General features: G+C 44.0%; 2 protein-coding genes across 2 annotated transcripts; both read left to right on the top strand.

Annotated features, from left to right (window-relative positions):
• Positions 1-36: 36 nt before the first annotated feature.
• On the top strand, positions 37-3740 carry cklf (chemokine like factor). Its single transcript, XM_018752417.2, has 4 exons — positions 37-660; positions 2235-2390; positions 2517-2612; positions 3623-3740. Exons 1-4 carry the CDS (start codon positions 601-603, stop codon positions 3725-3727), a joined length of 417 nt encoding a protein of 138 aa, XP_018607933.1. The 5' UTR covers positions 37-600; the 3' UTR covers positions 3728-3740.
• Positions 3741-3981: 241 nt separating this feature from the next.
• On the top strand, positions 3982-13537 carry cmtm3 (CKLF-like MARVEL transmembrane domain containing 3). The gene is made up of 5 exons (XM_018752474.2): positions 3982-4439; positions 7596-7751; positions 8747-8842; positions 9112-9223; positions 11670-13537. The coding sequence occupies exons 1-5, from the start codon at positions 4317-4319 to the stop codon at positions 11696-11698; spliced, it is 516 nt and encodes a 171-aa protein (XP_018607990.2). The 5' UTR covers positions 3982-4316; the 3' UTR covers positions 11699-13537.
• The last annotated feature ends 86 nt before the right edge of the window (positions 13538-13623 follow it).

The raw sequence follows: 13623 nt of genomic DNA, 5'->3' as shown, positions 1-13623 counted from the left end.
ACCAGATTCACCAGCATGAAAAAAGTGCAGTACTTTATTTACAGTGTTGCTGTCATTCCTCTTTCTGAAAATGGAGAACCATGTGGGTGACAGTGCTGCGCTCAGTAATATGCGCTGTAAAATAAATATAAAACAAAGATCCAAAGAACACGAACGTGGTGACAAAAATCAAGAAATCAAGATTTGCTGTCAAACTAAAGTTTAGTTTCTATTCCAGCCTGTGCTTTGTTGATGGCATTTCTTTGTAGGGTCGAAATAAAGCTTCATACAGACAATTACAGGCATACTGCACAAAATTAATCAAGCAAATGTTTTACCTCTATATTTACTTATACTACGTATAAACATGTCAAATATACCTTTGGTTATTTTTAGGTGTTTTTTCTATTTTATTATCCACAAACGCCATTATGGAGCACAGAACTATCTAGTAGCTCTGCAGATGCACTCAAGCTCGAACTTATCGCACTGATATTCATTTCCTGACAAAGGAAATTGTAAAATCAGGAAGTACAGCTCACTGCGACTTTCCTGTTACATTAAAATTTTCAAAAGAGAACAATCCTCGCTGACAAAAACATGAACATATGATCAGCCACCATGGAAATTGATACCGCTTTCCTGAAGTCCATCAGAGGTATCCTAAAAATAGGCGAGATGGTGAGGATTCTCCTTGCTAATATTTCTTTCTGAAATAAAGTTATTAGAGAGACTCTAAACCAGCAAAACTGGGTTTTAACTTTCTACATGCCAGTTACTGAGCTGAAAACCAAAAAAATTCTTCATGAAAAAAGCATCAGAAATCCTTGGTGAAGTAAACTCGGTGTTTATGTTAGTAATCATATTTAATGTCCTTAACGTTTTGCCTTGCATTGAGGTAAGTCATCTTATAATAAATTAATCTTAATAAATGTAATGAATGTAAATGAGCCACGGTGTTATGTGCTTGTAGGGGGTAAGAGGTCCTCCTGCCCCTTTGACACAAAAGACAAAAACGTGGCGCTTTCATTTCCTTTTTGCTGATCAGCATTTTGCAACTCTCTCTCCTTCAAGAGGAGACATTAAACACCTCTCAGCAGGAAAATGACATGCAGAAATCTGAACCACCATCTTCAGTTATAACAGATAAGGATTACAAGGAACTGACTAGATTTAAAATAAACTTTGTTGAAGGTGGTGTGACTATATTAACTATATTGTCTGGGGGGGGGTGTTTGTGCACTGCCCCCTCGTGTCTGTTCAGATCCCTGCAGCCAATATTCCAGCGTTTATACACCGTACTGTACAACCTCTACTAGATGTATATGTCCAACAAGTTCCTCCATCAGTGCCACATCTACACTGTCATACTGTTATCATTAGTGTTACAGCCCTCATAACAAAACTACATAAATTTCCCCAGCTGAAATGAAAACATATGATGCTTATTCAGGAAGGGGGTGCGGTGGCGCAGTGGGTTGGACCGCAGTCCTGCTCTCCAGTGGGTCTGGGGTTCAAGTCCCGTTTGGGGTGCCTTGTGGCGGACTGGCGTCCCGTCCTGGGTGTGTCCCCTTCCCCCTCTGGCCTTACGCCCTGTGTTGCCGGGTAGGCTCCGGTTCCCCGTGACCCTGTAAGGGACAAGCGGTTCTGAAAATGTGTGTGTGTGTGTGTGTGATGCTTATTCAGGAAAATTTGAAAAATGCATCTTACAAGAGCCACCATGTATGTTTTTTCCTCAATGTGCCTCTAAAGCACACGTTTCAATTCACACAGATGTAAAGCTAAAAAGAGGGGTGCGGTGGCGCAGTGGGTTGGACCACAGTCCCACTCTCCGGTGGGTCTGGGGTTCAAGTCCTGCTTGGGGTGCCTTGCGACGGACTGGCGTCCCGTCCTGGGTGTGTCCCCTCCCCCTCCGGCCTTACACCCTGTGTTGCTGGGTAGGCTCCGGTTCCCCGCGACCCTGTATGGGACAAGCGGTTCTGAAAATGCGTGCGTGTGTGTGTGGGTGTGTGTGTGTGTAAAAAGCTAAAAAATATCAAGGCTTTTAACTAATATTTTTAAAATGTTCATTAAAGTTGAGAGCAGCCTTTGCTGAAGTGTATGGTAGGTAAATGAAGGTGCATGTTATTGAGTGAGTCAGATTTCTGAAATTTTTCCTGAAGTGTTTTGAACCATAATGCTTTGCACTGCACTGTAAATTGAACCATAGAAATATTCCCAAATCTTTTAACATTAAAAAACCCATTTTCTTCCAGGCGACTGTTTTCGTAGCGTTTGTGTGCTTCACGGCTGCTGCCGACCCACCCTACATAGCAGCCACATGTATGGAGTTCTCCATCACCCTGGGCCTCCTCCTGCTCTATGTGCTGAAGATCAACAAGATGATCACTTTTTTCTTCTGGCCCCTAGTAGTAAGATCCCCCTAGGTGTTTGGGCTTGTGCTCTCCTAAGGTCCAGTATTGGATTATGTTATTAGCCACAGGGCTGCAGCACCTTCCACAAGATATTGCTCACATGATTTGCTCTCTCATTGTCAGGATGTTTTCAACTCCGTTGTTGCTGCCATTTTCATGTTCGTCCTGAGCCTGATAGCCGTCAGCACGTACTCGGCCAAAGGAACTCTGGGAGGAGGGGTACGCATGAACCCATCAAGGCTTCCCAACTGCAACACTCTTGTGGAAATGTTTACCACATTATACCATTCACTTGTCTGTCACGTGCTTTTGTCCATGCGATTAGCCACACATTATATTTGTACATTCATGTCCGTGTACAACTGTATTTTTACTAAACTAGTTCCCGGTGGCATAGTGAGAGTGGACATGGGCTCATGACAGAGAAGGGATTCTACTGTGTTATATTATCTTCAACAAAATGATCAATGGGTGTATGTATATGAGAACAGCTGGTAGTGTAGTGGTTAGAGCGGCTGCCTTTAGACCCAAAGATCACAGGTTTGATCCCCACCACCTGCTGTAGTACTCTTGAGCAAGGTACCTACCCTAAAATTGCTCCAGTAACATTACCCACCTGTATAAATAATTGTAGGTAGACTAACATTCTAAGTTGCTTTGGAAAAAAGTGTCAGCTAAATGTAAATAATTCTCAAGAATGAAGGAACAAATGGTGAATTTACACACAAAACCAAATTAAACATGATTCTAATGTTACATTTGTGTGCTCATGAATATGCAGTGATTTTGCACACCTCACTGCGCTCAGTTCCTGTACCAGAGTATCTCTGGGGACCTGCAGCTGCTACGGTGGTTAAGTGCTTGTAGAAAGAGTCTTTTGCTGCTGTGAACTGCGGGTCTCATGTTAAAATATTTTGGTGCCAGTATTATGATGAGACTAAAAATATTACATAACTGTAAGAGGGAAAAATCGAAAAGTGCCGTAAATGTATGGGAATGAAACAAAATTAAGGCCAATTTTAACATAATCTTGGTGACCCTTTTGAATACGTTTTTGCGCAGTTCAGTTCACCACTTCCTCCACTTGTGCATCTCTGGGACAGTGCGGGTATTCATGACAGACTTGTCACCTGCAGGGTGCTGGTTCAGGACCCCTTTGCTGTGTTGCTTTTTGGAAAGATTGCACCCAATGGAGAGCAGTCCTAAATGTCTCTTTTTCCCACTGGCAGATTGTGGGCCTCATGGCAGTCGGCCTTTGGGGGGCGGATGCTTTCCTGCTCTTCAGGAAGATCACATTCAACCAGCCAAGGACCATGTCGACCGTGCCGAAGTGAACGGATGGGCCGAGGCCTCAACTTCTAGCACAGATCAGCAGAGGAGAAGGACAGCAGAGTGTCAAAGTGTCTCAGCAGGAATCACTCTCGATCTCCCAATGTTAAACACACACAGCAAGGACTAAAATGTGTTGCTGAACTTTTTGTTTCCTGGATCCTATGTTAGAGGAGCCCTGGGGGAGGGGTGGGGAAAAGAAGGAATGTGAGCCTTGTAACTAATTTTACTGCTTCTTTCTTAATAAAACCACGTGTTCCAAAGCGCTCTGCTTCGTCTTCGCGTGCTAACATGTGTTTTGATACAGTTTGAATAAGTTTGTAAAAGGACACACACATACAAGCAGAGCGGAGGAGGTCGCTGGAGACGCGTCTGCGGAGGAGCTCACTCTGGGGGGTGTGACCGCTCTATCTCTCTTTCTCTCACACTCACTCGCATACTAGTCTGCAGATGTTCGCATGTTGCTCTCCAGCTCGACTCGGACTCTCTTTCCGTTTCTACTGCACACACACAGACACGCACACACATCTGCTCGAGGACCTCTTGCAGACCCCGGGTGTGAGCTGTGTGTGTGTTTGAGCTGAGATCTCCTCCATGGGGGACCAAGAGTCTCCCAGCGGTGGCGGCGGCGGCGGCGGCGGGCCCGGAATCGCGGCGCTCCTCCCGGGGAGGGACGTGGTCACGTCGCGGAAAGGACAGCTGCTCATCGCCGAAGTGGTAGGAGAAACAGCAGCAGAACCACCACCCTCTGTCTTCCTCGCTCGGGGCCCGCGCTGTTGAACACACTTTAACCACGAATCAGTTCACAGGGGCACGAAACGTGTCGCGATACGGAGGGCGCAGCTGGATATACGAAGTAAGAAAACGGTGTAAAACGCGCGCGCCGGGCCGCGCTGCTGCACTTCGTAAGATGTGCTCTGGAGTCTGGGGAGGCCTTTCGTTTTCACTTCATGAACAAACTCCATCAGAAGTTCTGATCAAATTTCAGATATCAAATCCAACTTCACTATGTGTCTCGACAGTGTGGGTTCGAAACCCACCGCTGCTCTTTTGATCAGGCCAGGGTACTTATCCTAAATTGGTGCAGTAAAAACATCCTGCTGTATACATCAGTGTAAGTGGTTTGGTGGTGTAAAACCTCACTCTGCTGATGAACCTGGAGTTAAGGGTCACACAGATAAATAAAAGATATAGATTTCTTTAGAAGACAAAGACTTAGTGTATTACTTACTGGGACTTGGGTGGGCTCTCTCTCTCTCTCTCTCCCCCCCCCCCCCCTCTTCCTCTCTCTCTGTATTTCACACTGAATGGTGGTGATCATGATTGCAGTAGCAATAGTATCCATGTCTTACCATCATTGCTGTAATTTGTTCTTATTCTCTTTGTCTTGATCTAAAAGTGCAGGAAGTTAATGGAAACTCTTTATTACTGTGCTTTTTAAAAGCACATTGAAGGTTTTGAGGGTTTTTTTAGTTAACAGTCAAACACTGAGTATCAGAGTTTGAGCCGAAACAGAAGCAAGAAATAGAAGTGAGTCATGAATAGCGAACACACAGATACACACACACTTTTCATCAGACTACGCTTTGCAGGTCACATGACCAGCACGGTGCTCTTGGCCCACAGGGCTGGTAAATGAGCACAACTTCACCGCCTTCCCTTTTCACATTCAGTCACGCTTCTTTTTTGGTACTAAAGCAAATTTCAGTTCTGTGCTCCTGTGTCCTGTTTTGAGGGCAGTGTCCTTGTGGAGGGTTTCTGTGCACCCCATGGCCCTTGTCCCACTCCTTGGTGTTGGGCCTCTTTCAGTCCAGGAAGCTCTGCCATTGGACCCTCAAACCATACCAGTGTCTTGTGCGGGGCTTTGAATTTTGTGCACCATCTCAAAATGTGAGACTTATGTGTTTCCTAAAGGCAGGAAACCACACGGACATCACAGTGACTCCAGCTGTTTCGCAGCAGTGGGAGAAATGGTCTGAAACAAGGATGTGGGTGTGTCTGTGTGTGTGTGAGAGAGAGGGAGAGGGAGAGAGAGAAAGATGCAAGTATTCCTAATAATTATGTTTTTTTTTTTGGGACAACATTTGGCGTGACTCTGCATATTGCTGACAATGAGTAAAGAAACATGGATTGTGAGGGACCCATTTTGAAATGGCTGTGTGTTTCCGGCTGTTGGGGGGTTCAAACGGTCTCACTATTAGGCTGAAATACCAGCACCGTGCTGGAGGTACTTCTACAAAGTCCTTCTGGAGTGAAAAGCTGTAGCTCCTTGTTGCTCTAAGAGCAAGAGGTGTGTGACCCAGTCCTCGGGAGTTTTCTCCCTCCGAGATAACGGCGCTTCCATGAAAAGCACCACTAGGGTCTGTGGAGAACGCTTGGAAGTGCATCACCGTTCCTGGGCTGTGGGTTCGAACATAAGTTCAAATCCAGCTCAGTGTGTGAAGTTTGCAACTACTCACTGTGTTCATGTGGGTTTCCTCCAAGTGCTCTGGTTTCCTCCCGCAGTCCAAAGATGTGTTTCAGGTTGTTTGTGTGTGTGTGTGTATGAGAGATACTGCTCTGCTGTATAGATGTGTGAATGACTGTTGGCAGTTCACGGTAGTGTTTCTAACACTGTAAATCACCACGGATAAAAGTGTCACACAAAATACTGACTATTAAGTACTATATGTGGCTGTGGAGGAAAGTGTCACTGTATGAATCAAGTTCAAGTTTATTGTCATAGGCACAAGTACCATGTACAAGAATTTCATGATACTTCTTGCTTCCCCACAGACTATGGACAAAGACAATAGAAATACTGCACAAACAAAACAATGACAGTGAGTAGTGCAACAGCAATAGCAATAAATAATGGTAACAGTAATAACAATAATACCAATAGCCAGCCAGGGAACTCAGAACATGAGAGTGAGAATGAGAATTCTTAAAGTGGCAGTGTAATTTACCAATGTGCTTGGGAGGAGCAGTCCAACTCTAGTTACTAAGGGTGGCGCATTGGTTAATGTTGTATACTCTTATAGCAGTGGGGTAAAAGCTGTTCCTGTACCTAGCAGTGCGGGTTCAAATAGACCTGAGCCGCTTTGCAGATGGCAGAGAAGGGAAAAGTGCCCGTGCGGGTGACTGTGATCTTCCATGATGCGCATCGTCTTTCTGAGGCAGCGTGTGGTGTAGGTGTCCTGGACTGCTGGTAGCTGTGTGCCGATGATTTCCTGAGCTGTTTTGACCACCCTCTGTAGGGCTTTCTTGTCCTGTATGGAGCAGCTGCCACCCCGGGATGTAATATACCCCGTGAGGACGGACTCCACAGCACACCTGTAGAAAGTGGTAAGGACTGTAGTGGACATCCTGGCTTTCTTAGACGCCTGAGGAAGTGGAGGCGTTGATGGGCCTTATTGATGTTTGATGCTGTGTGCTCAGTCCATGTGAGTTTGGCAGTGAGGGTGACCCCTAGGAATCTGAATCTGAAGCTGTCGACCCTCTCTACAACATCCCCTCCTATGTAGATGAATCAATTTATATTAATAAATTTATAGTACTAACTGCATATTAATGAATGTACGTTCACTCACAGGCAGAAATTGCGCTGTCTTAATGATAAAGAACAGTGGTTATTTTTACTTGTGTCAGCCTGTTCGCACGGCCGTCCCACTCAGTATGTGTGCTGGAATATTCAGGAGGCACCGCTGAGAGCCTCTAGAGCCCAGGCTCTGGAGAGGAATGGAGAGCAGTGGCTGAGCGCTGCTGTCCTTGTAAGGAGACGTGTGGCCCTCCTCAGGAGGAGTGTGTGGTTTGTTAATGCGCCCGGCGCTGTTTTTACAGAAGTGTGACTCTCATTCCACTGCCTTGTCTTCGCCATCCTCCCCCCTCCAGGTGCTGTCTTTCATCATTTTTGTATGCTTCGTGGCGTCCGTAGCGGCCGCCTTCGTCACAGCGCCCCTCATCGAGTTCCTCCTGGCGCTTTTCCTGCTCTTCGCCTACTCCACCAAGTTCAACGAGCGGTTCAAGGGCTTTCACTGGCCGTTGATGGTGAGCATCGCACTTACATTTACGTGTGCATTTATTCATTTAGCAGACACTTTTTTCCAAAGCGACGTACATTTCATAGAAAATACAATTTGTTCATTGCATTAGCAGAAAGAGACACTTGGATGCAGACGTGTGATTAAGTGCAGTTAGTTTGTTTCCACCATATGAACCAATGTTAATCACACGAGTAGCTGCGTAAAACTTTATTCAAATATCGATGATTCCTAATCACCTTCCTGATATTTTTTTAAAGAAATATTTACATTACACAAGTAGCAGCATGAAGGTTTATCTGTTGTTCAACAGGCATGATCTTAAAGTTCTAGTGCATATGAACATTTACACATTAGATCAACTTAGTACATCTTTGGCGAAGGGAATCTGGAAGAATTGAGTTTTAAGACCCTTTTTAAATGTGGACAGTAATTCAGCAGTTCTGAGTGAGAGGGGGAGGTCATTCCACCACAACAGAGCCAGAACCGAGAACCTTCGTCCTTTACGTTTTCTGCACAGGACCACCAAGCTGGCAGAAATAGATGAGCGAAGTGGTCTGGTTGGGGTGTAGCAGTTGATCAAGTCTTGTAAATAGCTGGGAGCAGTTCTATTGATACATTTGTAGGCCATAACCAGGGTCTTAAATTTGATCCGAGCAGCTATGGGAAGCCAGTGCAGAGAAAGGAGTAAAGGAGATACATGTGAATGTTTTGGCAAACGTTCGAATAAAATCGAGCACAACTCATGCAGCAGCATTCTCAGCTAGCTGCAGAGGTTTGATGGCAGTAACAGGAAGGCCAGATGAGAGCGTTGCAGTATCTGGACAGGATGTCACATGGCCTGGGCGAGTAGTTGCGCAGTCTGTTTTTAGATGCACTTCACACACACACACACACACACATACACACACACACGCACACACACACTTCACTTGTGAACAGCCAACGAGATGCACATACCCAGCTTTAGAAGATCATGTTCTCTGTTTCTTGATTTTCCAGGACTTCCTGCGTTGTGTCAGTGCCTCCATCATCTTCTTCATCATCTCCATAATCTCCGTCTCCAAGTACTCGGACGGGGCTTCCAAGGCTGGAGGAGTAAGTGTGACCTTTCTGACCCCCCCCCCAAGGCCACATCTTGTTTATGCTGTGAGAACCACAGTGGGTGAACTGTGCTTCACCTCACGCTCCTAAGAGTGTTGAGTCAGCACTCTGAGACCCAACAGACTGCAGTGCTGTAGGCGCTGTGAGCAGATGGTGGGTTACAGGTGAGGATCACAGCAGCACCGGTGTCATCAGCCCGGTGTCGTCTCTTCTCGCATATCCTTCCGTATCACATTGACCATCAGAGGCATCTCCCCTCACAGGTGTTTGGGTTCATAGCGACCATTGTTTTTGCGCTTGACTTCTACTTCATCTTCAATGACCTGGCCAACTTCCTCAAGGAAGGCGGGGGAACAGCCGAGGAGCCGCCAGCAGGTATATTTACTTTGTATTTATTCATTTATCTGATGCGTTTCTCCAAAGCAACTTAGTGTTAAACTATACACTGATTTACCTATGTATACAGCTGGGTCATTTTCACCAATTGTACCAATTTAGGGTAAGTACCTTAGTCAAGGGTTCAGAAGCAGGGGCTGGCAAACCAAGGACCCTAAGACTGCAAGGTGACACAGTAACTCTACCAATTATACAACCTGCTGCCCTCTCATAAAATCAGACAAGAGTGAGGAGAAAAGCAGCTGAAGAGCCTCCATCAGACAAAGGACAGGAAGCACACAAGCTATAAAACACCACAGAGCTTCTACTAGATGTGCTTCTAGGACAATTTTTATATCACACACACACACATTAATATACCTTAAATAAAAATTCACTGGTTTCTGCAACTAAAATTACTGAAACATTACTACACATGAAACTTTTAATTTAAACTGCATTGATGTTCATTTTCATGTGTAAAAGCAATATTTTGCTTTTCTGGAGAAAAGTGTCTCCTAAATAAACAAATGCAAACCTGTTTCACACATGTTAATTAAAGGAGACAGGAAATCACAGGTACATGTCAGTGAGCTCCGGGACACTTCCTGTAATCTGAATTATAGAGGTAGGTTTCACTCCTACAAGGGAGGTTGTGCAGCCCCTCTGCAGGATCCCCCAGGGTGTTTTCACTCTGCAACCAGCAAATAAAAGACCACATGGCTGAGCAGGTACATGACGTGAGCCATGCAAGCATGTGATCCATACCTGGAGAAGCGCGAGGAAGTCATCTCACCTTTTACTGTTGGCATATGGAATAATTTTGTACAGTTATTTACCTGTTGATGCAGTACAGTAATTTTTACTGTATCAGTGCTGGGTAAGTTCCTTGACTGAGGGTACTGCAGCAGGAGGTGGGATTCAAACCCAGGACCTTGATTCCAAGATGACTGTGCTGATGCTTACCCTCCTTGCTGCCCCAGCATTAAAGCACAGCCCTAGCTCTGTCATTATAAAGATTTGGCACAAGTGGTGTTGTTATGGAGGATCTAGGCCTAAAATGATCAGCCATGTAACAATCTGGATGAAATCATCTGCCAAATAATTGTCATTATTTACACTACTCCAGCTTTCACCAGGGTAAACAGATTGGAGAGTGCATAGATACTTCCGCATCTCTTATGTTTGGGTGTTTCCTCTGGATGAAGTACTTCCAATAATATGGAAATGATCTTCCTGCCAAGCATGATGTTTCCATGTCCTTCACCCCTTTCCCGGTTACATGTGTTTGGATAACATACGTGTAGAAAATAAACCTGGCCGCTTTCTCACGGACTCATGACTTTCATCGCTTTGAGATTGTGGGATTGGTGCTGAGGAAGTCCACCTGTTGTGTTTCTGTGACATATGCAACGGAACCCAGCCGAACAAACAAGGGCAGGAAATATGCACTAAAAGTTACCGTGTTATGTATTATAACACACTTCGAGTAATGCCTTTAGCAGCGACACAGTGAAGAAAGAGGACAGTGTGTTTGCAAACTTATTACTATGCAAAAATCTATTTCACTTATGCAAATGAAAGGCAAATTCCAAGGTTTATTAGACTTCAAGATCAAGATAAGGCAGATAAAATAATCATTTATACTTTCCTAAAACATTAAATAATTTTGTAAGGTGGCAGGTAGTGTCTTGATTCAAGCAACTGTCTTCCAATCTGAAGGTCCTGGGTTGGAATCCCACCTCCTGCTGTACTGAAGTTGATCAAGGTACTTACCCTGAATTGGTACAGTAAGAATATCCTGCTGTATAAGTGGGTAAATCATGGTATGTTGCCTCTTGCATTGTTCATTGCCATGAAGAAAGGCATCAGTAAATGAAAATATTAATTTACTGAAGAAGCTCATTATTCACAGAGAGGAGGGAGTGAAACTGACATTGTGCCAGTTTCAAGCCCTCGAACCGCTGCTCAGCCACAGCTGCTTTGTTCATTGGATTTCTGAATCTCCGCTGCTGTACATGACTTTAGACACAGCAAATATGAGTTACTGCTTGTCACACGGTCATGCAAACATCTTGCTGCGTCTCACACACAGATCTGCAGAGCTCTGCCTCTATGCATATTCATTCATTCATTCATTCGCTGCACTTTCCACAGCTGTCCTATAACACTTTTCAGTGTGTGTTGAGGTTCAGCAGATGGTTTGAGCTACTGCCTCTGAACTCAGGCTGTAGTCTCCCTAAATCAAGGTATTTACACCGAATGTATACCCTTCTGTATAAATGGGTAAATCAGTGTAAGTAGCATAACACTGTAAGGCACTTCCGAGAAAAGCATGAGCTCAATGAATAAATATAATGAATGTAATTGGAGGTGTAGATATTCCTCGGGGCTCCACTGGACTTCCTGTGCTGCTCTCTGAGACAGTCTTGTTTTTGCGTCACAGGCAACGACTCGGACTCGGACTCGGACTGAGCCGCGGCCCAAAGTGCTGATTGGGGTGGTCCAAGCAGCTGGCCTAAAAAATTGGTTTACACCACTGCTCCCGAAGGCTGAGAAATCTGCCACATAAAAAGAGTTTAAGAGCTTAAGGTTTCCCTGTTCTGTGTCACCAGTATTTCTTTTGTTTCACTTGTTCCTCCTAAGCTGTGAAGAACACAGTATTTTTGAGACTGTGCAGTGCTGGTGCTTATACTGCACTTGTACGGTGTTTAAAGTTCAGTATTGTCATATCTTGTTTAATGTGGGGAAAAGGGGACACACGCAACAGGACACTAACATTTATTTTTATATTCTTTTTTATATTCTCATTTGAAGAACAATAAGGTGAATAATGAGCCTTTGTTGTGGAAAGTGCCAAATAATGGAGCATTTGTTCCAGTTGTGTTCTTAAAAATGACTGACTAACTTTAAATGCAATATACCACAGAGGTCAGTAAGTTTAAATGTTTAAGCAGAAGGTTTAAAAATCTGGTTTGATATTTCATTGGTGGCTACAGTGACCAGTGGCCACAGGGATCACATTTCCAGCTGGATTTTGTTTTTCTTCACAAGATGTGCCTCACAATGCAGTTTCTCCACTTGGACCTTAATGCTTCATTGTGCTTATATGTGCTTGGAGATTAACTTTGTTTTACGTTTCAAAATTGCTTTTCCAAAATAAAAGACTTTTTTTTTTTTTTTTAAAAAAAAAAGGGCCCTTCAAGCTTGTAGTGAGGAACCGTGTGAGCTGCGTGCAATTCTAGAACAAAAAAGGTGGAACATACTGGTGTGAACCCAAAAAATGCTGAAAATCATAAAAAGCATCACTGCAAAGGGCACCTGGTGCCTGGACAGCCCAGCCTGACTGTCTGTCATGACAGGGATGAATATTGCAGTAAATATCAAAGAAAAATACAATATTTCATTAATATGCTGAAGATCACAAAATCAGAACAGTTTATTCTCATTGTGGACACACTTACATGGAATTATGCTAACACAAAATGTCAATATAATATAGGTGAATGGAGAGAAAAACACTCAATGAACAACTGAAATACACCCAGTAAGGAGGAGGAGGAAAAAATATATATTACAATGAAAATCCACTCTCATAGTGAGACTGCAGAAATGTTTCCTTGGACCTACAACATTGTATTAACTGTAACCGAGGCAGCAATGTTTTCACAAGTACAATTCAAATATATTAAAAATTGTGTTAATTTACATCTTTCAGTGGACTACATAACTGTCCTCATCAGGCATGTTGCATCACACACTCCTGGTACACAGAAATATTATTTTCTGCTGCCTGGGAGACTCTGTCATCAAATTTGTCATCCATTGTCTGGATGTACTGAGAAAAAGTTTTGACGTACAAAATAGCCACGTTACACATGTGACACATTTTGACAGTAAGAAAAATATTCACTGATTTAAAAATATATTTAACAGACTCGAGGAAACTACACACAATCACACTGGATAAGAAACAGCACTTCCTTATGGTTGCCAAGGTGACCTGTCATATTAGCCCCTCTACGTATTACAGGTACAATTTTCCTTGAACAAGGTAATTCCAGGAAAAATATGTGACTGAAAAATTACTTTTCAAAAACATTCTTGGTGAAAAATCAATTGTTCTGAAATGATGATTTTGGCTAAAAAAATAATGAATTTGCACAAGTTCTCTGCTCCACTAGACGTGTTTGACGAATTCCAGGTATGAGAGTCAGTTCCGTGTTGTTTACATATGCACTGACATAGAACATGAACAGAACAGGCGTGCTGGCACAGCAGGTTCAGCTAGTGCTGGCCGCATGGTAGGTCTGGGGTTCGAGCCCTGCTTGGGGTGCCTTGTGATGGACTGGCAGCCTGTACTAGGTGTGTCCCTTCCCCCTTTGGCCTTGCACCCTGTG

This window comes from Scleropages formosus, chromosome 11 (genome assembly GCF_900964775.1).
Source record: "Scleropages formosus chromosome 11, fSclFor1.1, whole genome shotgun sequence".
NCBI classification, from domain to species: Eukaryota; Metazoa; Chordata; class Actinopteri; order Osteoglossiformes; family Osteoglossidae; genus Scleropages; species Scleropages formosus.
The sequence above is the reverse complement of the archived record's forward strand: the minus strand, read 5'-3'. Positions and strand labels throughout refer to the sequence as shown.

What these genes read in the sequence shown, in the direction of transcription:
- cmtm3 (XM_018752474.2), top strand. Translation starts at nt 4,317, where the DNA reads ATGGGGGACCAAGAGTCTCCCAGCGGTGGCGGCGGCGGCGGCGGCGGG. An exon ending in AGCTGCTCATCGCCGAAGTG is followed by an intron (nt 4,440 to 7,595) that starts GTAGGAGAAACA and finishes TCCCCCCTCCAG; the next exon opens with GTGCTGTCTTTCATCATTTT. An exon ending in GGGCTTCCAAGGCTGGAGGA is followed by an intron (nt 8,843 to 9,111) that starts GTAAGTGTGACC and finishes CTCCCCTCACAG; the next exon opens with GTGTTTGGGTTCATAGCGAC.
- cklf (XM_018752417.2), top strand. Translation starts at nt 601, where the DNA reads ATGGAAATTGATACCGCTTTCCTGAAGTCCATCAGAGGTATCCTAAAA. An exon ending in TTTTCTTCTGGCCCCTAGTA is followed by an intron (nt 2,391 to 2,516) that starts GTAAGATCCCCC and finishes TCTCATTGTCAG; the next exon opens with GATGTTTTCAACTCCGTTGT. An exon ending in AAGGAACTCTGGGAGGAGGG is followed by an intron (nt 2,613 to 3,622) that starts GTACGCATGAAC and finishes TCCCACTGGCAG; the next exon opens with ATTGTGGGCCTCATGGCAGT.